The following is a 27864-nucleotide window of genomic DNA, read 5'->3' as shown; positions in this document are numbered from 1 at the left end:
TCAGTGTACTCCCAGACACATGCTGTGTTTGTCCACAGACTATTCCTTTGAGTTAGAGCAGTGTATTATCCTGTTGTATACACATCTCTGGCCTAGGACTTTGTGGAATAACGTGCATCAGCATGGGGCAGTGATGTGTGGAGGTTTGAAGTTTTCAAGCTGTCCTAGTGATGGATCACCATTTCGCAAGCTGATTATGACACTGGAATTTCAGTGGATAAAACAGACTGAAGCAGAATTTTATTAATAGATTTATTGGTTGAAATTCACAACATTTAGTTTTTTGGAAGTAATGGAAACCATGAGGCTCTTCCAGTGTACCCCTACATTTTAAATTGTAGGTTCTTACAAAGTTTCTGCATTAGATTTATTGTAACATGTTTTGATTGTACCAGATCAGGAAAATCCTGATTGAACATAGGCAGTTACAAATGTTTTTTAAACATCTCACTTTGCTGTATCCAGATATTCTTTAAATTACCCCAAACCAGAAAGAGGACTAAGATGGCTTTTGTTTCAGAGTGAATGACTAAGGCTTTTGTTTCAGAGTGAATGACTAACAAAGCAAACAGCTGCTTGGGTTCCTTGTCACAGACAAGACATGTAAGCAGCACTTCAATCTTTAAGTTCCAACACTAGGACATTTATGACACAGTCAGTGTCTTCTGGTCAGGCTGAGGAGGGTGCAGCCCCTCACCCCACCACATGGTGACCCCAGTCGGGGTTGAGGGCAGGAGTCCTGCCTGCAGTGGCTGGGGACACACGCCCGCCAGGTGGGCATCAGCCAGGCCAGCCAGCAGCTCCAGTGCAGTCACATTTGATGACACACTCCAATTTGCATGTGGCTTTTTTTTTACTGTTTTTGTTTAAGGAAAATGTTATTAAAAAAAAAACATTCAAATGAAAGGCCTGCAGTACTAGAACACAGATTGAAAGGCTGTGACTTACAAGGTTGCCAGTGTTATTAAACAGATCTCAAACTGTTAAATGAACTGGTATGCTAAGATGAAGCTTGAATGGATAGTGAAATAACAGTTTAAGATTCAGAGCATGTCTCAAGTTAGATCATAAATTAACAAACAGAGCTATAATAGTTCTTTGGTTTTTAAACAATGATTCTTCATCTTTTCAGGTTCGATTTGCTGCTCTGATAACTGTGTTAGCACTGGCTGAAAAACTGAGAGAGAATTATATCGTCTTGTTACCAGAATCCATTCCGTTCTTAGCTGAATTGATGGAAGGTAATTCCCAAACTTCTAAGAAGTAATTAAACCTCTGTAGGAATGTGCCTAGTGGGAACGCGCATTTGGAGAAACTGTGATGAGCTCTTGGCTCCAGCACTTTGCCTGGAGGCTGAGCTCCTGTTTTGAGTGGGGTGGAGGGAACAGTTAGAAAGCAAACACCTCCTCCTCATTTGAGATTTGTTTACAGCATAATCTTACTGTCTTTACCTTTGTGTTTTTTGCTGATGGTACAGACTATAATGTTGTTTTGCTTTAACCTCATACATGACTATGATTGAATATTTTGGTCCACAGATGCAGGGTTATTATATCAAAACATCCAGTGCCACTAAGGATACAGTGGAGTAGCACTGTTAATGCCCCGCACTTACTCTGTACTCTGTGTGGATGAGCTCATTAATCCTCACCAGGCACATGCCCTTAGCCCTTTTTTTTTTAAATAAAGGAAAAAACTAGAGGCTCTGACAGGATTAACTAATCTGATAACAAGTGTGACAGGTGGAACTGGGGTTGAAGTTCAGGTTTGTGCAGCTCTGCACACAGAGCAGAGTGAGCATGGTACTACCATGCAGCCCAGGAAGTAGTACAGATACGAGCAGGGGTGGCGGAGGCAAGGACTGATGCTTTCACGCTGGCGTTCACTGCGCATCCCAGCCAGGTGCCTGCGCCTTTGTTCCACCGCCGCAGGCGGGGCTGTATGAATGACTAAACAGAGCAGCATTGCGAGGTGTCTGGAATGTTCATTTGTGCACCACTGTTTGGGGTCTTTGTCTGCTTCCCTAGTCTAAGACCGTAAGAAGGGGAGGCAGGCAGGAAGGAGAAAGGCAGGAGGGACTTCAGGATGGCTTCTGCCTCAGCACTGTGCTCACTTCTCTCCTGACTCAGGGACTCAGCGAGAGCAGGATGTGCAGACCAGGCTGACGAGAACCGAGGCAGGAAGACTGACCTGATTTTTTTTTTTTTTTAGATGAATGTGAAGAGGTAGAGCACCAGTGCCAGAAGACCATCCAGCAGCTGGAGACCATCCTGGGAGAGCCTCTCCAGAGCTACTTCTGAAACCCTGGGTTCGGGTGTTTCGTACTCTGGTCAGAGATCAGACTGCTCTTTCATGTCTTTATTCTGGGTGTTCAGGACCATATTACTTTTGGTGCCTTAACCCTACTTGGACTTCTTTACAAAATTCCCTCCTGATCTATGCGACCACAGAAGCCTTTCCTGCCAGTTGTACAGAATCTACAGAGAGTAAATGATACGTGGTATTTTTATACAGACTGCTGTGTTTGTTTCAGCATTGACTATGTGTGTAGTGTGTGCTCAGTTGCTCAGTCTTTGGGACCCTTTGGACTGTAGCTCGTCAGGCTTCTCTTTCCATGGGATTCTTCAGGCAAGAATACTGGAGTGGGTTGCCATTTTCTCCTGCAAGGGATCTCCCCAAGCCTGGGGATCAAACCCAGGTCTCCTGCATCACAGGTGGATTCTTTTACCAATAAACCATCGGGGAAGCCCCAGCACCTATTACAGTCTCTCTTGATTGATGTTACTGTCACTACATACATGTTTAATGTTAGCATTCAAAGCTAACCTGCATTTGGACTATAAAACCTGAATGTTCGTGGTAAAGGAATAGCTTTTGCATGGTATCCATGTCAGGGATTTCACTCAAAGCAGCTCTTTACTTTAAGAAAATGACAGTTAGCACCCAACAAGAATGCTTTCAGCCCTGAAGCCACTGGATTTTTACTTTTCGTTCTGGGTGGATAACACTTCAGTCTTAATTTTTGTGTGTGCCCCACAGAGCAGGTCGTTCTGGAATGCATCTTCTACTCTGGACTGTCCTTTATCCTTCAGTCTCTTGGGGGTAGGGTGGGGTGGTAGAGGCAATAGACTGTTTACAGAACCACCACACCCAATGATCCTACAAATAGCCAGGGCCTTGAAACACTCGGTGGCAAGAAGGAGCCCCTCCAGTTAGATGTGCTCACATTTCCACTGGCAGTTAACCAAGAACTGAGGAGTAAAGTAAGTAAAAGAATTTTTTCAAAGCTTTAACGTTCTCTCTACACCATGTCATGGTGAAGCTAGAAAGTGAACACTCAAGCAGAATTAAATCTGCCTTTATTTTGTTGAAGACATTAATTGATGCCTTTAAAATTTTTAAGGCATCTAAGAACTGTTCCATAGCTTTGTTAAAGTCTGAAAGCCCTTGATCTAATTTAATATAGAAATTTAGTGTGGAATTGTGACAAGCAGAAGGCTGGTTTGCGTCTGGAGACAGAGCTTGCTAGGAGTGCATATTTCTCTTTAAGAAATGTCACAACAGGATTTATTAATAAATGGTAACAGCTTATTTTCTACAAATGATCTTAAGATTTTATATTTACTCTATCAAAGAACTCTTAGTACTGTCCACATAAAAGGAAAACGTACTGTGGTTAAGAATTAAAGAAAACAAGGTAAGGGGGCTTTTCTTTTCTTCTAAGTGGTCCACAGTTTCTGCCATCTGCCAGGCCCTCTGATGTTCTTTTCTGAAGGAAAAAAATAACCCTGGGGAGTCTAGACCCTTCTTGCCTTGTACAGCTTTCCCAACATCCCTACCTCCACTATTTTTTTTTTTTTTTTTTGAGTTTGGTGAGACTCCACATAATAAATTAACATGAAAAGATGGAAAAGAATTAAGTGCTAAAAGCGTCCACACTGAGTACCTTTAGGAGTAAGATTGGTAATAGTATTTTCTGCAATATATGGATACAAATAATATCTAACCACAAACTGTTACGAAAATATCCCCAAATCCTGGCAGAATTCAGCCCAGCAATTTAACATGATAAAATGATGCGACGGATTTAGCTTTCTCCCTCCCCCACTCACAAACTTCTGAAATTCCCTGTAACAAGATCTGACCTGTAAGAATTCTACAAAGAACTTCTGCCAAACTTGCTTCAAAGAATAATAGACAAAAATTACAGAAATGCAACAGTTTAACTTGCTGATACAGGTCCTGATTTTAATCACTAAAAGCAGAACAACGTTTTGATCTCCGTCACTAACGATGACGGACCCGTCTTCAGACGGCGGAGGCAGTGCTGGTCGCGCTGACCAGCGGCAGAATGCCAGCGCCTCTCCACTTGACTGGTCTCGACTGCTGCAGTTTACTGATGGGGCCTGCTTTATAAACAGCCATTAAATCTGATCTTGACACTGCTTTGTTACCCACAGACATTTTACAGATTGAGACCGTCTCTTGTCTACCTTACACTCTCTGTAGAGTATGTGCATAGGAGACCTCTGGCTCACTCGAAACTCCAATATTCTAAAATATGCATTTACTGGTACAGAAATCAGTGGCCTTGAGACTGACGTCAAGTTAATTTCAACACCATTTGGTTCAGTTTTGCTTTGCTTTTTGCCTTTATCATTGTGCTGTGTTTAGAGTTCAAAGTGTTAATCATTTGGTAATGCTTCCAGCTCGCAGAGCTAGATATTTATCATGCTAAAGAAAATCTCCAGACATAAATCAACATCAAACCTCCCAATTATGGGATACAATCAAACCCTGAGCCAGCACTGGAGGAAGTGTCACCTATAAATTTGTGCCCTTAGGAGACTTAATAGAATAATCCTTCTAAGTCCCTGGTGAGTCCAGTGCGTGAAGGAGCAACAGTGGCCCAGAGCTTGGCAGAACAGGGAATGTACGCGCCCCACTGTATCCCTGGCTCCCAGTACACGTGGAAAGATAAATGCTCAGTGCAGGCTGGCTTTCTCTGTTGCAGTGGGCACTTCCTAAATACTTGCTGAATGCAAAGCAGGTTTACAAGAGGCAGTCAAGGTGCAGAGGAGAGCAGGAGAGCCTGTTACAGTAATGGCTGTGACTACTGTGGCATCAGTCTTCTCACTCGGCTCGGCAAGTCGCGCAGCAGGGACTGAGGACACCCAGCGGGACTTAAGGACTTTAACAATGTATAGAAAGCATGTCATGATAGAAGCATTTTACCAAGGCCAGTGTTACCGAGGTCATGCTGTATTTCAGCATTTACAGCCCTCGTGTCGGCTACCAGCTCCGCACTTCCAGTAAGTGGATGTCGCCATCGATCTCCAGCGTGTCGACTTTACTCAGCTCCTTAAACCTGTGCTTGTACTCCAGGCTGTGGACACCATTCACCGCGACTTTGAATTCTCTGGCGTCACAGTAAATTATCATCTGGAAGGAAAGCACACACGAGGGTTCCCCAGGCTTTAGAAGGTTTTGTGTCTTGCACACAGAGTGTTAAAAAGTACACCATTTAGTTCTTCTCCCAGCCTGCCAGCGCTGACACCCTGCCACGGTTTCTAAGCTCTGACGAATGCGTATCTGGTGGTGGCACTTTCTGCCTTGTCCCACTCAGGGAAGTGGCTCTCACGTGCCTGGAACCTCACCATGGCCTGAGGCCCGCTGGTCGCTCGGTCCCCCGCTCCTGCCCCGCATGCACCCACTCCTGCCCCGGCTCTCAGTGAAGTGGGAAGTCGCCTTCCTCAAGACACATGGGAACTCAATTGAAGGAGAGAGAGCTGCTTCTTGCCATGGGCTAGGAACCCAGGGGCTTCGGTCCTCACTTCTCTGCCTCAAACTTGGGTTTGGGGCAGCTCAGAAAATACTAAATCCCAGAGGGTTAGGGCAGCTGGAGGGGACTGCACAGCTGCCTGGTGACTCTGATTCCCACCCCCACTCAGCACACTGTTTCTGTAACGCTGGTCAAAGCTCCTTGTTCTATGAACCTCTGCATTCTGGCAGAGATGCAGTTCAGAGTCATCACTGGTGTTAGCCCTTCAGAGTTAACAGAAGAATCTGCAGTCCTTTTAAATCTCTCGTCCACCTCAACCTATTCCCTGCTACCATCCCCCGTGCCAGTCCAGCCACTCACTCCACCCCGTCTCCACCCTCACTGAACAGCCCAGCAGGGCGAGTCCACGCTCTCCCCTCGCGCCCTGCCTCTGCCCCAGAGGCAGACAGAGGCACAAAGTCTGGATCCTCAAAGCAGCAAACTGAGTGTCTTTTCTTTTGATACAACTAGTAGAAATGACTGCTGGGGGAGATTAGTAAGGCGGAAATCCCACGGAAAACAGCAGTAACTGACACAGATGAAGGCAGAAGGGTGATGCAGAGAACTGGGGGAGCTATCCGTGACTGGGGGTCCTGTGCCACAACGCTGGAAACCCCAGTTTGAACCAGGCAGAAAGACTTCTCTGGTGAACATTTAACAATGTCCACAGAACAGAGGACACACCACCCCAACAAGCTCAGAAGGGAAAACAGGCTGGTGTTAGGCAGACACTGTGAAAAGTTTCTATGGGACATCAGAGCAAGTGGAGAGCCAGCATGTTAACAATGGGAGATAAGTGGCCCACAGCCTGCTGGACACGGTACTGTGCCAACTGAATTTATAAAAAACAAGAGCTCACAGATAAAGTTAAAGAACCGAAAGACATTTTTAAAATGAAAAAAATTAGCCCCACGAAAAACCACAATGATCCAACATGACGTCAATTCCCCTTCCTGAAGTAGAAGACCAGGAAAAGACTATTTAAGAGAATTTATTATTGTCCTCTTTCATACTAATGCAGTACTCCCAAACTTGGGGCTCAAACGGGTCAAAAAAGAAGACACCAGTTCCCAGTCATCAGACACAATCCTCGACCTTCTTCCAGAGCGCCCACCGCTCCTTCAGGGAACCCACGTCACCCACACGCCGACACCTGCCAAGTGAGCAACCCTGGGGCCGCGCTTCCCACCTCCAGCGACTTGTCCATATGTCCGCAACATCTGAAAAATGCAGTGTACCCACATCCTTCTGAATCCCAAACCAGTATCCATCACTTTCAGGAGCCTGTGCTTGGCTCATTTCTGTCTGTTACTCCACACACACCAGGGCATGCCTTAGACTGGAACTTATTAATAAAACTAGTGTCAAATTGCCACCTTTTATTCAGCCTGACGTTCATGCTTTCACCAACTCTGAGGAGTCTGGCAAGCTCCAATTGTCTACAGCACGTGACAATTTAAAATGCGGAGGCATGACCAAAATCAGTGACCCTCAGCGACCACATGAGGAGTCAGTCACGTGAGCTAGTGAGGGTACCCAGCCGACCACGTGGTATCCGACACATCGAGGAGACTGGGCTCAGCAGCCTGGAAGCACACCTGGGGAAAGGCTGTGCTGTGATACTCCACCTCTGGGGGCTCAGGACTACACGCCTTCAAGTCCTGGTGGTCTAAATGTGTCTTTCTCTGAAGGCACACAAGCAGGATCGCTTTAGAAAGTGCTGCCACCTCAGCTGCATGTCACCAAGGCGACAGGGCAAGGAGTCTCGGCTCCCATGTCCTCGTGGTCACTTAGGGTTCAACATGTTACTCAGCCCTGAGACCAGGTTCCTGTTAAAATTCCTATTAACTAATAGGGGCTACACAGAAACTGTCATCATGAAAACAAACATTGGATAATTCCAGTGTAAATAATGTGGCACTCGACTGGCTTGGCCGTTTGTGCTGATTACCTATGTTACAAAATGGCATTCAAAATAACAGTCTCCAGCTAAACAAAACCACACACAAGCTCCCCATATTAAGCTGTACTTGATTTAAATAGTGAAAGTCACTCAGTCGTGTCCGACTTTTTTTGGCCCCATGGACTATCAGTCCATGGAATTTTCTAGGCCAGAATACTGGAGTGGGTAGCCTGTCCCTTTTCCAGGGGATCTTTCCAACCCAGGGATTGAAACCAGGTCTCCCACATTGCAGAAGGATTCTTTACCAGCTCAGCCACCAGGGAATCCCAAGAAGACAAGAGTGGGTAGCCTATCCCTTCTCCAATGTATCTTCCCGACCCAGGAATTGAACTAGGGTCTCCTGCATTGCAGGTGGAGTCTTACCAACTGAGCTATGAGGGAAGCCCAGGATGGACAATTTATCCTACCCCTACCCCCAGGATTCTTTTTCCTGTACTGTTTTCAAAGAAGATAATCATCTCACCTCAAAGTACATCCCAGGACTAAAAGGGAAACAGGTAATATTTCTCTCTTCTTCTCCCCAGGCCTCCTGAAGAAAAGAATTTCTTACAAATGCTTTCACATTCAGGCGTGGGTTCAAGTGGAGAGCAATATCCTTGGATTTTCCTGACAGCAGATCAACAGTAAAGCTTTTGAGAGAATTAAAGAAAAAATTAATTAGCCAAGGAAAAGAGAGGGGTGCCGTTTTAACAATAAGGATTAAACTCAAAGACCCAGGAATGCCACCGAAGGTGATGTTTAAAATTGTGAGTCAGTATACCATTGGTATAAGTATGTTATTTGCAAAATGAAAATATGGAAAGCTTAAAAATCAGTGTTTATAGATCTGACTGGGAAAAAATTACTGGGTTAGAATAAGTGACCCGAAGGATCACATCTGTCACTGGAATAGGGTCCCTCCAAAGCAGAAGCTCTCTCAACATTTACAAGTATTCTGTTCTTCAAAGGGTACTGTGTGTGCTCAGTCGCGTCTGACTCTTTGTAACCCCTTGGACTGCAGCCCGCCAGGCTCCTCTGTCCATGGGATTCTCCAGGCAAGAATACTGGAGCAAGTTGCCGTTTCCTTTTGCAGGGAATCTTCCCAACCCAGGGACTGAGCCTGAGCCTTGTGCTGCCGGCACTGGCAGGCGGGTTCTTTACCACTAGTGCAACCTGGGAAAATAGCTCGCACTTCAAACTTTCAGAACTCTGCACATCTCTGGAAAAGATTGTAAGAGTAGGAATTTGTAAGTCCATGACAAGAGGAGTCCTGACAGAACTGATCTGCTCTCGTAGGCTGCCCTGCAGTTCAAGGCGAGGGCGTGCCTTGTGGACAAAAAGCCACCCTCCTGTCTAGCCACAAAAAGCCTAGGGCTCTGCCACCAACTTTGTCCTTAGCAGTCTAACTGCCTCTGGCTTTAACCGTCTTATTTTTCAAATGAAGCTTATGACGCTAGCCCGACTTGCACCTCACGAGACTGCCGTGACAGGGTAAGAGACGCACAGCCGCATCCGCACTTTCAAGGTCACTTAACGGTACTGACCCTTTGGCGTTTGTATTTACTTCTCCTTTTATGACGATGGTCCGTCCAGGGCCCATGGAGGAGTTCAACCTTGCTACGAACGGCAGAGTCTGCAAAGAAACCCCAGTCAGTGCCAGGCAACCTCAGAAAGAGATCTTGTGGGAGAACTGCCTGAAGACACCGGGACATGTTTAAAGGCCGTGACCCTGTGACCCCCGTGAAGGGACAGATGAGTCTGCCTTGGTCCCACGGGGGTCCCCGGCCGTCAGCACTGTGCCGGCTCCCAGCAGACTCTCCATGAGGCTGTTTCAGACCATGAAGTGAACGGATGTGGGGAGGGCCCTGAGCCTCCGAGTGACACTCCCTCTGAGAAGTCACCTCGGCTGGGGTCTGGCGTGTGCTCTGTGTCCAGCCTGGAGGGGAGGCGGCCGAGGCCGGGGCAGTTACAAAAACACACTCGGGGCTCAGGGACCTGCTCTCCGTCCATGACACACAATGCCAGCGCCAAGTGGCTGCTTCGGGCCTGGACTGAGGGTGGAGATTACACAACCAGCTAACTAAAACTTAACTCGTTACACAGAATTAGGAAAATTTTGGCTCTTCAAACCTTTGACAAACAGTTGGTAGGTAGTATTTTGGCGCAAGTCAAAGTGTGATTGGCCGGCGAAGCTTTGCTCTTGGAGTAGACAGTTCTGGGGACGATTTTAGAAATGTCTCCTCTATTACTAGGCTGTAGGGAAACAGTTCTGCAGTAAGGTATGGAATAAGTGAAGCTGTCTTCCAAGGTTTAAACTTCATTTCCTGGACACTCTTATAAAAAGGTTCCACATGTTATTTAGCAAAAATACTTACAAGCTGTGACCCGCCAGACTTTTGTACCTATTGAAAAAGAAAGACAAAAGGAGAATGTGTGACAGGCAAGAAATAAACGGTATAACATGAGCAATCAGATGTTCCTGGCTGTACGACTCAGAGCCTGGGACAGCAGGGCCTGCCCAGCACTGGGCAGGGGACATGTAGGTGCCAGTGCCTTCTGAACACATGCAGGGAGCTGCAGATTGCCACGCAGGCTGCGGACAGTCTGCCTGTCCAGTTCATCGTCTGAATTCTGTAACCTCCACCGTGAGCTAAGCATTCTCCAAAGGCCACACACGGGGTCAAACATGTTTTACTTCTTTCCAGGGTGCTCCCCAGATGCTGAGATTAGAGTCTGCTTATGAACATGCTGAGATCAGTTAAGACCTCACTTTTCTCCACTAATAACAGCTAAAAGGTCTGAACTGCACTTGTTTCCATGGGGAACAAGTGGAAACGTGGAAGTTGTTTACTGATGCACTGGTTGTGCTCACTAGGTATAAACACCTCCTGCCAGCCCTACTCGGCAGTTAAGAAAGTTTTTTGTACATGAGATTGGTGGGGAGTGGTCAGATCAGAGTTTAAACAGCAAAACTTAATGCAACCGGCACCCTGAAGTATATGCCTCAATTTTCAACTTCCAGCATATTATTAAAAATGTAAGTTTTCACATTAAAAACATGTTTTCATATTAAAAATGTAAGTTTTCATATTAAAAACATAACTTAAAAAAAACTCAGCCTGCCTGCCACCAAATTTACATGGCAACTAAAAAAGACATTTTTAGACATTTTTAAACTTTAAGAGATTTAATATTTACATTTTCTTTACTTATCCCTGTTGGTTCCAGAGTAGATCCTTGGGTACTTCCTAAATCCTGAAAAAAAGTTCAGATTAATGTTTAACATCCATCAGAATTGTAAATATAATCTTCTTGACATATCAAAAAAATCATAAATGGTACTAAACATGGAAAATATGCAAATATCCAAAAAGGCAGGAACATCAGCATCCTTCTCCTACTACCAAACTGACAAAAGCTACAGAGGTAAGAACAAGTGTGAAGACTGAGTGAATGAATCAGAGTCTCGAGACTGTAATTTGTTTTACTGTTTGTGGAGGGCAGGTTAGCAATTTCAACTGGACATCCCACTGCTGGGAAACAGTTTTAGAGAGAACTACTCCACAGTACTCCCACGTCAAGGAAATATACCCCCACTCCAGCTATAAAAGGTTGGTTGGTTGTTGCATGGTTATCACTTTGGGTTTTTTGTTAGAACCATGCTAGATTTGAGATCTACAGGCAATAAAGCTCTAGTCAATGATTAGCATTCTACTAGTCCGAATATTTTGGAGAAGGCAATGGCACCCCACTCCAGTACTCTTGCCTGGAAAATCCCGTGGACGGAGGAGCCTGGTAGGCTGTAGTCCATGGGGTCGCTAAGAGTCGGACACGACTGAGCGACTTCACTTTCCCTTTTCACTTTCATGCGTTGGAGAAGGAAATGGCAACCCACTCCACTGTTCTTGCCTGGAGAATCCCAGGGACAAAGGAGCCTGGTGGGCTGCCGTCTATGGGGTCGCACAGAGTCAGACATGACTGAAGCGACTTAGCAGCAGCAGTCCGAATATTTACTTCTAAGAAATTAACACACTAGTGAGGGATATACTTACACTGTTTTCATCTCAACAGATGATGTTAGTTAAAGATGTTTCCTACCATTTCATCAGAAAATGTCACCAAAGAAGACCCCCAGACCACCCTCCCCCCCGCCCCCTATGGAAGGGCTCTCACCGAGCTGAAGCTGAAGCCCACAGAGTGAATGATGACTTTGCCGTAAATGCCCAGCGTGTCGATCCTCTCTGGGCTGATCCTGTGGGCATACAGCAGGGTATGCTTTCCATTGACAGCCACCTGAACAAACAGAAGACAACAGCCCCCTCCAATAAAGCAGTTAATAAATGAATTTTATTAATTTATCCAAGTTTAAATCTGCTGACTCAGATTTTGAGACTTTTTCCCACAGGTCTCCCCATGACACGTCTGACCAAACTGTGATGAAAGCAACCAGAGCAGACAGCACTCTTAACTTCCTCTGAGTTCTTCCTCTGACTGAGCACCAGGGACACTCTCTCCAGATGGATCACACATCGGTGAACACACGACCACATCCCCATGTGTAGCAGGCCTGTACATGAGACACCCTGGGTGCCCATGAGCCCTGGCAGAGACCTGCCCCACGACCTCATCACCCTGCTGTCCTGAGGACCAGACTCTGGAGACCACCCCGCACAAGGCAGGTGCTCCACACACATTTGGGTAATTTGCTGAATGAATGAACCCAGGCAAATGACCCAAGTTCTCTGAAATTCCTATCTGTGAGCAGGAAGCATGCGCCCTCCAGACGCTGCTGTTGGGAGGAGATGACCCCGTCCCTCTCGTGAGACTCCAGCCCAGTGCCTGACCGAGAGGGCACCAGTGCTCCGGGCTCCTTCTTCCTCCCTCCCAGATGCCAGTACACGTGTACGGAGTGTCAGGAAGACACGCAGAACACAGTATGGTCTCAGACCCCAGGGAGCTGCAAATCCCAATGGAAGGCAAAAGGCAGGCAGGAAAAAAAACCAAAGCACAACAGTACAGACAGGCGTTAAAAAAAAATGATACAGACGCAAGGACTCCAACAGCCAGAAGAGGGAGGGGTGGGGGGAGGGGGAGGTTTTGGGGAGGAGGGATGGTGGGAGCAGGCTCTGAAGGTCAGAGGGGTCTGCACCTCGGGTGGAATGTTTCCCTCTGTGCCGTCAAGTCTCTGCTCTGGGAGGCTCCACAGGCTGGAGCAGCCTCGGGACCACATTCCACCTCTGCACACACTAGGGATAAAGTGCTCAGCAGTCCTGACGATACGTGGGCTTTCTAAGATCTCCTCTGATTAGAATCTCTGGATCCTACGGGACGAGGCAGCACAGGACGGAACTGAACAACCCCCCTGGCCCCAACGACAGGATCCCATGTGTCTGTCAGTTCAGACTCCCCCACACTCAGGGTTCTAGTGCCTGCAGTTAACTCTTCATCATCAGTGTAAGCCTGAGCCAGTTCAGAACGAACTCAGTCCTGCAAGGAGAACAATCCAGCAAAGATCCAGTCACACTGGACCTGCATGGTGACATGAGCAGGGACACAGGAGCCAGGCTGTGCCCACCTCAAGGGAAGGTACCCGCCGTGCCCTACTTCTGAGGAGAGTTATAAAGCCAAACCCTTCCTCTGGATTTAGGAGATGTATGGGCGAGTTCACGTGTGTGAAGGGCTTCCCTCATGCTCACTGTCATGAGTGAGGAGTCAACCTCCACCCTCCAAAACCTGCCTGGAACTTCTCTTTCAGGACCATGATCACGATCTCGAATGACTTCTCTTTCTTGAAAGGCATGTCGTAGGTGATCTCCTCCCAGCCCCACTTCTCATTTCTCAGAGTGTTGCAGACAACGCAGTTGGCCCTTTTGAAGCGTGGATTGAAATGGAAGGCCACATCAGCTCGGGGTTTCACGCTGCTGCCACACTGCAGGTCCACCTGGAACCTGTGGAGGGAAGAGACGGGCCACGTGGGGGCTCAGGAAGGCGGCCGCGTGGAAACCCAGGCCTGCTGACCCCCGTCCACTCCGCTGCTCACCCACCAGGGGGCCGGAACGGCCCAGAATAAGCACCAAATTTCCCAGCCTCCCTGCAGGAGGGCTGACCCAGGAGTCCCAAGCTCTGCCAACGGGGTGGAAGGGAAGAATTCACGGAAAACTACAGGAAACAGCCTCAACAGTCAGTTGACATCTGTCTTCTGTCCACCCCAAATCTTCCCCCCAAAAACCACATATGGACCCAGGCAGCTACAGAAACACAACGTGAGGACCAGAGCCGCAGCTTCCAGGAACCGTGAGAAAGAAGACATCACCCTGGGACAGCGGGTGCGAGCAGGAAGGGGCTCCCACCTCTGCCAGCTCGATGGCACGGCCTTCAGCCGTCTGGGCTGTCCCCTTTAGACATCACATTCGCCTCTTATTTAAACCACTGTTACTCGGGCGTCAGTCATACAGAGCCAAGTCCAACTCCAGCTGATACTGCTCATCCAGACTTTGTGCCCAAGGCAAGCATTAGATAAAACCACCTGGACAGGTCTGAAGAGATGCTGTGCGAAAGTTACACTGTAACTAGGCCACGTCCTTGTCATCTGACCACAATTCCCTCCACTAGCTATGTTTCTAATTCTGCACACTAAAGTCAGACTCACAGCAATAAAAAATCCAAATCACCTGTATTTCAGTTTTTCATTCCAGTTTCCTCAGCACCTTGGCCAAGGCTGCTGTAAAAGCAAAATCAGCCTCAAGTATCCAGATGGTCTCTCCTACATTATTTGCTGTTGTCCCACAATCACAAAGACGCACTTTACTTGTGTTCTCATCTAACACAATGACTTTACCTGTCCGAGTCACTAGGAACATGCCCACGTAGTACAATCAACGTTCCCGGCTCCAACTGCTCAGAAATGGTCCCAACATAGGGGATGACCTAGGAAAAATAATTTTAACAAATGGTCACTTACAAAATCAAAGGACTACACTCTTAAAGGCTGCACATGAATTTGCTCAGACCCTAGCATTTTTCCAAGTCCTCAACATTCAAACAGCTGAGCAGGAACAACGTAGCTTAGAGACAGCAGGACACCTGCAAACCACTCTGGATTCTGTAGAAACAGACACATACTATTTCCAGTACTTTTTATCTGGCTGGAGTGTGTGTTCATGCTCAGTGTGTCCGCCTCTTTGTGGCCCCATGGACTGTAGCCCACCAGGCTTTGTGTCCATGGGTTTCTCCAGACAAGAATACTGGAGTGGGTTGCCATTTCCTCCTCCAGGGATCTTCCCAACCCAGGGACTGAACCCACATCTCTTGAGTCTCCTGCCTTGGCAGGCGGATTCTTTACCACTTGAGCCACCTGGGAATATCTGGCAAAGGGTTGTATGAAATGCCACACCTTGCCCCTCTGTTTTTCCTAAGGTTCCAGGGATGATCCCAACATGATGTAGGCCAGGCCAGGCCCTACTCTAGCGCTGAAGAAGACAATGACAAGCACGCACTGCCTGCAGAGAGCACTCCACTAAGCCGCTCTACCATACCTGGGACTGGGTGCCTTACCTTACCCACTGGGCTTCCACACCACACCCCCCATGGGAACCAGAGACCTGCACGGTCAGAAGGATGCACTCAGGGTGCCTGTGGGTCTCTCAAGACATGGCATCTACAGACCTCACCTGGTCCAGGGTGCAGGCCTGGGCCCTGACAGGGGTTCCCACACAGGATTCGGGTCTCCCACCTGCCCCTTCCTTACCTGGAACCCAGCATTTTTGTCTGGGGCCTGACACATGATCAGATCTTCTCACTCCCCTCCCCTGGGTGGCTCCACCATCCTCCCTGACCACTGGTTATGTGGCTGCATCTCCTGCACCCCAACCACATCCCACTTCCATCTGCAGCCTCTGACCGACCAAGACAAGCAGGCCAGATGCCAGCATACCAGCATACCGAGCTCACCTGGGTTATGACATCTATGCTAAAATTGATCAAGGTAGCTTTGACTGTCAAGAAGTAAGAAATGAAACAAAAGAGGCCGTATAATCCCATCTCAAACACAATCTTCTGTGTGAAGCTTTTTCCAGACTCCCTGGGCCAACTGAGTCAGCCCCCTCTGAGGGTCATCATGGTACTCATTACTCTGTTCCTGTGCAAACATATGCCTAGATTTTGAGCTGCATGGGGCAGGACCTAGCCATCATCTTTACACCCCCAGGACAGAGGTCAGGCGATGATCAACAATCACTTGGTGAATGAATGAGCTCTCACCATTCTGGAAACTGGGTTCTGACAGGCGTGGCAACTAAACAGCTGCTGAACAGAGTGTTGCTGCCTTAAGCAGTAGCACAAGAAATCACCAAAGCCAGTGACCATCTGGTGTCACAGCCATTGCTGGGGGCAGCGTGGGGGAGATGAACGGGGCATCAAACCAGAAAAGGAAAAATATAACAGATGTGTAGAGCATGGCCACAGCCACACATCAGACTGGATGGTTTCTGTGTATAGAGAACGTGGAAGTCTCTTGGCCACAGGCAAGAATAAACAGCAGCATCTTTCATGATGTATATCTTTTAATAAAATGAGAACCGTTTTTGTAACTTCAATTTTTTTTTATATTTTCAACTTATATTTGGGCTTCCCAGGTGGCTCAGTGGTAAAGAATCCACCTGCCAATGCAGGAGACACAAGAGATGCAGGTATGATCCCTGGGTCCAGAAGATTCCCTGGAGTAGGAAATGGCAACCCACCTCAGTATTCTTGCCTGGAGAATACAGAGGAGCCTGACAGGCTACAGTCCAAAAAGTTGGACATGACTAGCAACTGAGCACAACTTATATTTATGCAGAATATTTAATAACACAGAACTGTTAGTGAAATAATTATCAGTGAGAAAGTAGCCTACAAAACTCCATACAGTGTGGTCTCAACCAAGTTAATAATAAACATCAAAAAGGAAAGAGAAAACACTAAAGAAGTAAGCCAAAACTGTTACAACGCTTTTCTTGAGGAATGAGATTTTAATTTTCTTCTTTATATATTTGTATATTTTCCAGATTTATATAATAAGCATTTATAATGTTTATTACCACAAATTTTTTATTGTATCAGTCTGAGAAACAACTGTGCTATAAATTTGGGCCATTTGCTGTTTGTTTTCCATATTAATGCTTTCTACTTAGGAATGCACCCTAATTTATATTAATACCACTGCTGCTGCTGCTCTGTCATGTCTGACTCCTTGTGACCCCATGGACTGTAGCCTACCAGGCTCCTCTGTCCATGGGATTTTCCAGGCAAGAATACTGGAGTGGGTTGCCATTTCCTCCTCCAGGGGATCTTCCCGACCCAGGAAATGAACCAGGGTCTCCTGCATTGCAGGCGGATTCTTTACCTGCTGAGCCATCAGCAATACTCAACTTTTTTGGACCATATGAAGGAAACAAAAGCCCCTCAGCCCACTTACTCCCTCACAAATAGGCTCCTGTGGAAAGGGAGAAGGGTGCTGTTTTCAAGGCAATTCCAAGCTTTGAGGCTTTGATGTTTCACAAATAATTTACATAAAACAATACAACACAGACCTGAACACACTGGAGACAGTGTCATAAACTTAAGCCTTAGTCAGGTTTGGCATTAACCTGCCTGAACATCCAGCGGATTCATACTGCTTTGCCTTTTATGTCATTCATCAGATGTCTGCTCTACACCAGGGTTGGGTCAGGCAGCCTGCAGCTGGAAAGAAGTATGAGTTCCGTCCATCCAGGAGGAGCTGATGATACAGCTGGGAAGAAGTCAGATACCCTCCAAAAGATGATTAGTGGAAACCTGACACTCTGTCCAGCTGTTTGAATCAGAACCTCCTTCCAGCTGGGAAACCCTCTATCTTATGAACATGAGCCCTCATCCAAACTGTGATGAAGGCATATGATGCAGATCTGTCCGTCAGCACCCCCAGTTCAGACTCTAAGCTGGACGTCATGACAAGCAGCAGCCAGAATCCTGCAGTGCTCACTCGGGCCGAGGGGGGCAGCAGAGGCGCCGGCGGCGCCGCCAGGGCACAGAGGACGGTTGGTCCGCTGCGGGCAACAGCCCTGAGCCCGGTTTGGGCTGCTGTCTATGATGACATCAGTGACAAGCCTGGTTCTTTGGTCCAGCCTGCTGACATCACTTAATAAATTCCTTTTCTGCTCAAATTAGCAGCTGGCTTCTGTTTTTGCAACTATCAGCCCTGGCCAAGTCCGCATCTTCCCAAAAATGGGGCAGGAAGGAAGTGTTGAATAAATGCTTCAGAAAAATATATAGAGAGCTGTAACTGAGGTGGCCACAGCTGATGAATGAGGTATGATGTGACCTGGGGAAAAAGTATAGTTAGGCAGAAAGGAGAAGGAAGCCAGTTCAGGTAGAAATGTCCAGCTACGAAGGCAGAGAGGCAGGGAAAGACAAAACTTATCTGGGAGACAGTAAACAGTAAGGGAGCAGCTAAAGACAGAGTTAGAGGCGGACTTTAGACTAACAAGACAAAAGTGGGATTGGGAACAACAATCCAGTGGGCCGGGGAACATCGGGGAGGCCGCCTGGCAGCAAGTAAGCCTGGCATAGAGAGATAAGAGCCTGATCCACGCTGATGGCAGCAGACGCTGAGGGGGTGGGGGTGGGAGAAGATAAACACTGAGCTATATCAAAGAAAACTGTCTACGTGGGGCCCCCACCTAAAATGGTAAAACTGTGGAAGAAACAAATTTCAGAAGGAAGATGACGACTTTAGCTGTGAACACCCTTAGTGTGAAAGGTTGGCAAGACATCTAAGGGGAAATACACTGAAAGGAGTGGGAGACTCAGGACCAAGATTAAGGGAATGGCCAAGACTCAGCAGTCAGAGAAGAGATGATGACTTAATGGAATGAGAGATACTAGACAAACTGAGAGAGGAAGTCAGGAGCAAAGTCTCAATGGTGGTCAGTTACGGGCTGTGCAGTGTCAACACAGCAGACCTGGCTGCTGGCTTTGAAAGGCTTCCTTCCAAGAAACGTGAATTTAGGGAGAGCACCCACCACCCTAACTGAGAAGGGGGGGTTACCCACCTCAACTGTTTGTGCAAACATGATTTATGCTGAACACCTGCTTTCCTGCTGGGAGTCTGGAGTTTTGGTACCTCCTAGGCAGATGCTACGGAGAAGGCAACGGCACCCAACTCCAGTACTCTTGCCTGGAAAATCCCATGGATGGAGGAGCCTGGTAGGCTGCAGTCCATGGGGTCGCTGAGAGTAGGAAACAACTGAGTGACTTCACTTTCACTTTTCACGTTCATGCACTGGAGAAGGAAATGGCAACCCACTCCGGTGTTCTTGCCTGGAGAATCCCAGGGACGGGGGAGCCTGATGGGCTGCTGTCTATGGGGTCGCACAGAGTCGGACACGACTGACACGACTTAGCAGCAGCAGCAGCAGGCAGATGCTATCTACACAACATCTCTCAATAAAGACCACAGGTGGTGAGTCTCTAATGAGCTTCCCTAGTAGAGAATATCTCACACGGTCACAGCTAGCTGCTGGGAGATTTAACTCCATCCCCTGTGACAGCACTGGCAGGATACCCTTGAAATCCTGTTCTGATCCCCTGGACTTGGCCCCGTGTGCCTCTTCCCTTTGTGGTTCTTGCTCTCCATCCTTTCACTGGGACACATCACAGCCACGGGCATGACTGAGCTGGTGAATCATTACAACTGAGGGTATGTGGGAGACTTCAATGCAGGGAGTGAGAAAAGAAAGAAGAAAGAAGGATCTAACAGAGCAGGGCAGTCATGTCAAAGAAGTCAATTTCAAAAAGGGGATGTCTCTAACATGGAAAAATAAGGAAGACCTCACTCCTGCCTCCACCAAAAGATAATGAAATGGATATCATACTCTCTGACACAGTGATTCCACTTTTATAGATTTCTCTTGTAAAATACTAGCACATGTACACAAATTTGCACCTCCAAGGATGTACACTACAGCCCTGGAAAATCATAAATAGATCTAGCCCTTTAACAGGGGGCTGGTTAAATAAGTCACAGTACATCCACACAGTGGGCAAATTACGCAGCCACTAAAATAAGTGAGGAAACTCTATGCTGACACCTCCAAAATGTGTTAAATGGAATAAAGCACAGTATAGCACAGCTTATCCAATATGATACATGCATGTAAAGAAACAGTATACAAAAGGTGATACACACAACATATGTTCTCTCTTGGATATTCACATACAGTCTCAGGAAGGATATACAAAAACCTGGTAGAAAAGTTACCTTTAGGGAGGGTAAATGAGCACCAAGGTAGAAGGAAAATTTATGTTTTAATGAAATCCTGAAATACTGCTTGAATTTTAAAAACATTGTACATATCTTTTCTTTGTATTTTTAACATAATAATAAGGAAAAGTCATTTGAATTTGGGATAAATGAATTTAAAATTTTGAAGACAGATTAACTTCAAACTGTTGGGGGCTTGGCAGCATGGAAGGACACTGAAAGAAATGGATCCACAAAAGGGAAACTGGTTTGGAAAGAAGATGGGAGTTTTGTTTTGAACTCACAGTCCTGAAGGGCTGGCAGGGCATCTAAGTGAGCTGGAGGTCACAGAACAATATACAAACTGCACACATATTCAAAAGGTGATCAGTCAACACAGAAATAGATGAAGCACAGGCTGGAATCAAGATTTCAGGGAGAAATGTCAATAACTTCAGATATGCAGATGACACCCTTATGGCAGAAAGTGAAGAGGAACTAAAGAGCCTCTTGATGAAAGTGAAAGAGAAAAGTGAAAAACTCAATATTCAAAAAACAAAGACCACGCATCCGGTCCCATCACTTTATGGCAAACAGACGGGGAAACAACAGAAACAGTGACAGACTTTCTTTTCTTGGGCTCCAAAATCACTGCAGATGGTGACTGCAGCCATGAAAGTAAAAGACACTTGCTCCTTGGAAGAAAGGCTATGACAAATTGGACAGCATATTAAAAAGCAGAGACATTACTTTGCCAACAAAGGTCCGCCTAATCAAAGCTATGGTTTTAGTGGTCATGTATGGATGTGAGAGTTGGACCGTAAAGAAAGCTGAGGGCCAAAGAATTGATGCTTTAGAACTGTGGTGTTAGAGAAGACTCGAGAGTCCCTTGGACAGAAAGGAGATCAAACTGTGTGTCAGTTGTTTAGTTGTGTCCAATTCTTTGTGACCCCATGGACTGTAGCCTGCCGGGCTCCCCTGTCCATGGAATTCTCTCGGCAAGAATACTGGAGTGGGTTGCCATTTCCTTCTCCAGAGGATCTTCCTGACCCAGGGATTGAACCCAGGTTCCCTGTATTGCAGGCAGACTCTTTACCATCTGAGCTATGGAGAAGTCCCTGAGATCAAACCAGTCAATCCTAAAGGAAATCAGTGCTGAGTATTTATTGCAAGGACTGATGCTGAAGCTGAAACTCCAATACTTGGCCACCTGATACAAACAATTGACTGGAAAAGACCGTGATGCTGGGAAAGACTGAAGGCAGAAGGGGACGACAGAGGATGAGATGGCTGGATGGCATCACCGACTCGATGGACATGAGTTTGAGCAAGCTTAGGGAGTTGGTGATGGACAGGGAAGCCTGGCGTGCTGCAGTCCATGGGGTCACAAAGAGCTGCACACGACTGAATGAACTGAAAAGACAGCAAAGAAATAAAGAGAGACACTGAAGACGAGAGTGGTAAAAAGACAAGAAAGAAATGAAACTACGGGTAAAAACACAAGAGGGCAGGGAGGAATAAATTAGGAGCTTGGGATTAACATACACACACTACTACTTACAAAATGGATAATCAATAAGGACCTACTATATAGCACAGGGAACTCTACTCGGTACTCTGTGATTAGCTACATGGGAAAAGAATCTGAAAAAGAATGGATATGCGTATATTTGTAACTGAATCACTGTGCTATACACCTGAAACTAACACAACCCTGTAAATCACCAATATGCCAATATCAACTTGGAATTTCAAAAAATTAGGATTCAGAAAAAAAAGATCAAAATGCAGAGTCATGGTGCAGAAATCAATAGAGCAGAAATCGACTGTCTCAGGAAGGAAGTTAGCAAAAGAACAAGGGAACAAATAGGAAGGATCTTCAGAGATTTTTAAAAAGACATTTTTATCGTTTTGTGTTTTAAGGTTAAACTGCAAGGTAGAAAGGGAGGTCCTTAGAATACTAAGGAAAAAAGAATCAATGTGGAAGTAAGGTTCCTAAGGAAATTGGAATCATGAGCTTTTCAGGGTGGGATTAATATTAGCAAATGGCTTGTTAACTAAAAGCGAGAACCAAATGGATTAATTTCTAAATAACTTCTCAACTCACACCTGATCACATCCTAAGACCTCTATAAACAACAATAATAAAATATTTAAGCAGATTATTGAGTTGCCAAACAAGAGATTTCACTGAAGGAACTTCTGGTATGAAGATACTGTCTTCCAAATTAGTCACTCAATTTGAGTGGAAAGAAAAGTGAGCCGAACTTTCTTAAGTCTTGGAATTCTATCAATTGAACTTGTCGATGAAATATACTAAATAGGAAAAAAATTATACAGGCCAGTTATACAACTGACTTAATCTTTTCCAAGAGTGAATATGAACAGAATTTGTCTACCATAATTTTTAAATATATTTTAAGTCATTTTTATTGAACTGATTTTAATTATACTGTTTTAGCTGGTGACAGCTGCCCCAAACCAAGACAAAGCCCTTGTGAAGGCTACTCGACATCCTCAAGGCAATCCAGTTTGCTTCCGTATTTGGAATATATTGTTGAAATAGTTATACTTTTGAAATTATACAATCAAGCAAACCATGCAGACAAGTGTGGTGGCCAAAATGTTCATTTGGGTTTCTCCATAACATGACGGAAAAACCTGAATGAACTTTTGGGCCAAACCAATATATTATTCAAAAAGACATTATGCATTAAAAAATAATTTTGAAAGAAGCTTCAGTTTTATAATTGACACATTCTGTACTTCATGCTCTCAAAATAAGAAATGCCTTAAAACTAACTCTATGTTTCTTTACTGATGTGAATGAATAGAATTCGTATCAGTAGGAACTGAAATTTAACATATAAGAGATAATACACGTGGACCAAAATGTTAGAAATGTAAAGAGATAAAAATAGAAAGATGGCAGTTCTGTCTTCACAAGCTTAATGAAGAGTATAGCAGAAACTCCATAAACACTTGCCAGTTGAGTGAACTGATCACTAAGGAAATACCCAGAATGCAGGAAGATATCTACTCTGGAAACATGCTGTCATGAACCATTCTCAGAACGGCACCAGGAGTCCTGAATGCAGCATCTGTTCCAAGTGCCCTGTCCTCAGGTAATGAAACGTCAGCTGATTTTTGTTTCAACTCTGCAGTTGACGGTGCTAACCCCAGAAACCACAGCAAACATCAGTGTGCTAGTATCAAGACAGGCGAAGATCTCAGGTTATAAAACTGTTTTCTAAATAACACTCAAATAAGGTGTCTCTGTGATGCAGGGCAGAGCTGAACATTAACCCGACCATCCACCCCTCCTGGCTTGAGCAAGGGTTACATTTCGGTTCCCCTTGACAGGGAGAATATTTCTTTTTTTCTTTCAATCTTTGCAGAAAGTTAAGTCTACAACTTTGAGATGTTTTTAATCCTTGAGATGCACAAAATCTTTTAAAATGTCTAGCTGACTTCAAGTTCCTTGAAGTGTTCCTTAAAAACTACTTAAGTAGTTTTTAAACCTACTAGAAATGAAGGCTATTTCTTCCAAAACTGACTTTGCTTTATATGGTGGTTGTACCTCATTCTTACACAATGACAGTAAACGTTAGGGGGAAAAAAAGAGCTAGAGCTACAAAGAAAATAACAAAAAACTGAACTCACTTACACTAATAAGACTGGCTGAAGGCCTTACCTGAAGGACTCTTACCAGGAGTCTCCTACAGAGGGTTTACCAAAAAAAAACAAAAAAAAAAACAAAAGCAAACCAAACAAGCAGCAACTCTGTCTTGGATGTAAATTCAAGATTCAGTTTCAGACATATAGAAACTAGACATTTCTAAAGATTCTCCCACCACAGGAACTGAAACCAGTTCATTACTGAAATTCTAGCAATTATATTCACGGGTTCCAGAACTGGCCTGAGGTTCACACAAGACTTTAGTTTTTCTCCTTCTCCACCTCACCACTGGCTTTGAACATTCCCCTGCTCAAGTAACAAGCGGGATTTGAAAGGCAGAGGGAAAGCTGAGAAATGAACTTCTCACGAACAGGTCTAGTTAAAAAAAGAAAATGAAAACGTGTACAGAAAGAAATCCATTCCCTCTGGAAATTACATCTTATGATGGTCTAAGCCTTCTTCCCACCACGATCAGAGTGGTTTTTCCATCGCTCTTCCTCCATGTTCTTTATTCACAGCATGTCTCATCACCCCGTACAGCTGACCTTTGAACTACACAGGTTTGAACTGCGCAGGTCTGAATCCACTTACACTTGGATTTTTTTTTTTTTTTTTTTCAGTAAATACGTACTATCTATTGGCGATTGGCTGAATTCCCAGATGCCGAATTGTGGGTACTGAGAGGAGAGCTGAATATTGAATTTAAGCATCTGTGGGGCTGCAAGGGCTGGAAATGGCTTTGAGTCAGCACCCACTGCAGTTCCATCACATAGCAGCTGCTCCGTTTATGTTTACTGAACTTCACTTCTGCCCCCACCCACCCCCTGCAATGAGTAATTATTTGTTGTTGTTCATTCGCTAAGTCGTGTCCTGATTCTTTACACTGCAGCATGCCAGGCTCCTCTGTCCTCCACTATCTCCCAGGTTATTATTGGGTTGGCCAAAAACTTCATTTGAGTTTTCCCGTAAGATGTTATTGAAAAACCTGAACTAACTTTCCAGCCAATCTGATATTACTCTTTGGACTTGCTCTCAACACTGCCACAGGCAAAAAGTGATTGTGGAGATCAGTTACCGGGTTATAGATGACATTCTGCAGATTGTTTAAGGACATCATTCTCTTCCACCTTATTGTTGACTGGGCTCTCTTCCAGGTATGGTCTAAGATTTTAAATACGTTTCACTTAAAGAATTCCCAGATTGAAGCCGAGGCACGTGCCCTATGTAAAATCAAAAGAGACGGAAAGAAAAATAAGCATACACCATTTTTCTTCATATTATAACTATTTTAAAATATATCAATGATTTTACTGATATTTATCAAATAACAGGATGCTATTACAACCAAAGATCTGACTCCAACTCTTATCAAATGTACTCTACTAAATAATTTTGTATTATGAGGACAGGACATATTATATTTAAAAAATATATCTGTAGAACATTTCTAACTTGCAAACTTTATTAGAAATACTTATTACTGGGAGTTCCCAGTGGCTAGTGGCTTTTACTGCTGTGGCCCAGGTTCAATCCCTGGTCAAGGAACTGGGACCCCACAAGCTGTGCAGCACGGCCAAAAAAAAACACGAAAACTTATTATTAAAACACTAAACCAAATGGTAGGAAATACCCCTATAAATCATCAGAGATATTCACTTAAACTTTCTCATCTGTACAATGAGAATAATAATAGTGTTCACCTCACAGGTTTATTCTACGGATTAAATGAATAAATAAAACAATGGAATAGCACATGCTTTAGAAGTTTTATATATTGTTATTAGTAGAAGGGAATGCTCTTCCTCCTCCAAATTAAACAAGTTGAAAGAAAAAAAAAAATCCAGTGCCTCAAATATTAACTTCCCTGTGGCTTAGAAAAAAAGTGGGGTGTGGAGGATCAGCAACAGTTTTCAAGATAAAAGGACCCATCAGTACTACATTTAACAGCTCCAGGGAAGACCTGAAGACAAAGAACTAAAAGAGAAACAAAACTAAAGCTTCTGACATTTTACCTCCACTAATTCTATCATCATACCAAAGGGCAATACACACTGATCACATCTATCACTTTGAATCTATTAAGAAAAAAACCTGCATTTCCAACGCTGGATGTAACAAACTGAGTGGTTATGTTAAATCACAGCAAGAGGGATTTTGTAGGTGAAATTACAGTTACAAATCAGCTGATGTCAAGACAAGGAGATTGTCCTCCATTATCTAGTGCTGCTGCTGCTGCTGCTGCTGCTAAGTCGCTTCAGTCGTGTCCGACTCTGTGCGACCCCATAGACCGCAGCCCACCAGGCTCCCCCGACCCTGGGATTCTCCAGGCAAGAATACTGGAGTGGGTTGCCATTTCCTTCTCCAACACATGAAAGTGGAAAGTGAAAGTGAAGTCACTCAGTCGTGTCCCACTCTTAGCGATCCCATGGACTGCAGCCCACCAGGCTCCTCCGTCCATGGGATTTTCCAGGCAAGAGTACTGGAGTGGGGTGCCATTGCCTTCTCAGATTATCTAGTGGGCCCCATGTAATTACATGAGCCCTTAATAAAGAAGGAAGCCAGAGAGATGTGGTAGAAAAAGAAATCAGAGATGTGAAGCATGAGAATTCAACACATGATTGCTGGCATTTGAGAGGGAGTGTAGGTGGGCACACAAGGAAACTGTAAGAAAGAAACTCCGAAAACAAACTCAAGTATCCTGGAAGTGGGCTATTCCCGAGAGAATAGAGCTCAAACTGCAAACACCCACACTTATCTTGTGACACCCTAATCACCTAACTTAGCTAGTAACACTCATCCTGGTCCCTCTAATTTCTGATCAAAGAGCTGTAAGAAATAAGCGGGTGTAATCAAAACATCAAGTTTTATGCCCTAAATATATACAATTTCTGTTTGTCACATATACCCCAATAAAGTTGGCAAAAAAAAAACAAAACAAAACTGTATCCTTCTTGGCTTATAAATGTGACCGCAATCTATTAACTTGCTACGTTAGTCAAAAATCTCAAAACTTTTTGTTTTGCACCATCAAACTCGGGAAGTATCAAGAAGACCAAAAAAGAAAGGATACAGAGTTTCCACGGCCACATTCAGAATTTTCTTGCGACCAGAGAGTGATCCAATTTAAGCCATAGGCCCGTGTGAAACCAATCATTCCCGGAAACACCCACAGGCACGAGTCCTGCTCTAATTAATTAACACTTGGTTCGCATCCCAAGAAGCCATCATGATGCTGAAGCAGTTAAAGGACTTGCGTTTCCCTAACGTTTAATCCTACAGTCAATGACTCTGCATCTCACAAAAAGAGTGTTCAGAGTCCGGGAGGACCAAGGAGGTCTGCCATTCAACTTGAAGAGCCCGTCATTTAAAACACTGGGAAGGAAACGACCGCGATCCCACCGAGTGAAGGCGGCGCTCGGCCCCAGGCAGGGAGGTCAATGGTGCGAAGGCAGCCCCGAAGGAGGGGGTGGTCAGCAGCGGGGCCAGCGCCGGGGGCCCCGGGGCCGCGACTCATCCCTGGGGCGCCGCGCGCCGGGCAGTGCCCGCCGCCAGCCGGGTCCTCCGCGGTGACAACACGCGAGACGGGGAGACGGGAGCCAGCCCCACCTTCTGACTGACGCAGGGCCAAAAACGCCCGGCCCCCTGCTCGGCCGGCGCACCCACCGCGGCGACAGCCCCCCGACGACTCACCCCGGGACTGGCGTCTCAGCGCTGAGCGTTGGAAGCTGTCGGTCCGCAGCGGCGCGTCGTCCGCGTTCCCGGCCGGGCGCGCGCGGGCGGCGACCGGAAGCGAGAGGAGTCAATCCGCCGCCACTTCCCGCTTCGAGCGCCCCGGGCGTCGCCGTCGGCTTTGCGTCTGTGTCCGGGTCGCGCTCCCGGCTCCGCTGGGTTGGCGGCCCGGCCTCAATGCTGCCCGCCACCGGGCTGGGCCTCCTGCACAGCCTGGGGACACGGAGCGCGACCGGCTTGCAGCGGGACGGCAGAGAGGGAGGGGGCTGAGTGTGTTTACAAAATTCCCAGACTCTTGCCTGCAGTCGGGACTGGGGCCGGGAAGTGCGGCAGAGAGACCACCTGCTCCCTCCGCCTGCGTGTCCGCGGCCTCCAGCTCCGGTGTGGACGCCGCACAGGCCTCCCTGGACCCGGCGAAAGCCCCCTCCACGCGG

The 27864-nt window shown here is 46.0% G+C and overlaps 2 protein-coding genes across 7 annotated transcripts in view; one reads left to right on the top strand and one right to left on the bottom strand.

Annotated features, from left to right (window-relative positions):
* The window catches only part of HEATR1 (HEAT repeat containing 1), a 50838-nt gene extending 48329 nt beyond the window's left edge, over positions 1-2509 (top strand). For all 3 annotated transcript variants that reach the window (XM_070781769.1, XM_070781767.1, XM_070781768.1), the window contains exons 44-45: positions 1133-1241; positions 2212-2509. In XM_070781769.1, coding sequence (XP_070637870.1) covers positions 1133-1241; positions 2212-2300 — 198 coding nt within the window. In that variant the 3' untranslated portion in view covers positions 2301-2509. The remainder of the gene's footprint in view (positions 1-1132; positions 1242-2211) is intronic.
* LGALS8 (galectin 8) lies at positions 239-27864 on the bottom strand. 4 transcript variants are annotated; one of them, XM_070781770.1, is made up of 11 exons: positions 27392-27864; positions 24777-24921; positions 14602-14690; positions 13501-13711; positions 11937-12056; positions 10962-11018; positions 10139-10165; positions 9894-10016; positions 9308-9396; positions 8248-8413; positions 239-5442 (listed from the first exon to the last, which is right to left on the bottom strand). In XM_070781770.1, the coding sequence occupies exons 2-11, from the start codon at positions 24816-24818 to the stop codon at positions 5293-5295; spliced, it is 1074 nt and encodes a 357-aa protein (XP_070637871.1). In that variant the 5' UTR covers positions 24819-24921; positions 27392-27864; the 3' UTR covers positions 239-5292. The 4 variants fall into 4 exon arrangements, with proteins under 4 accessions (XP_070637871.1, XP_070637872.1, XP_070637873.1 ...); XM_070781771.1 differs by lacking the exon at positions 27392-27864 and adding an exon at positions 27308-27328; XM_070781772.1 differs by lacking the exon at positions 27392-27864 and adding an exon at positions 27101-27219.

The sequence above is a fragment of the Bos indicus genome, chromosome 28 (assembly GCF_029378745.1).
Source record: "Bos indicus isolate NIAB-ARS_2022 breed Sahiwal x Tharparkar chromosome 28, NIAB-ARS_B.indTharparkar_mat_pri_1.0, whole genome shotgun sequence".
Taxonomy (NCBI): domain Eukaryota; kingdom Metazoa; phylum Chordata; class Mammalia; order Artiodactyla; family Bovidae; genus Bos; species Bos indicus.
This window is presented reverse-complemented; position numbering and strand designations above follow the sequence as displayed.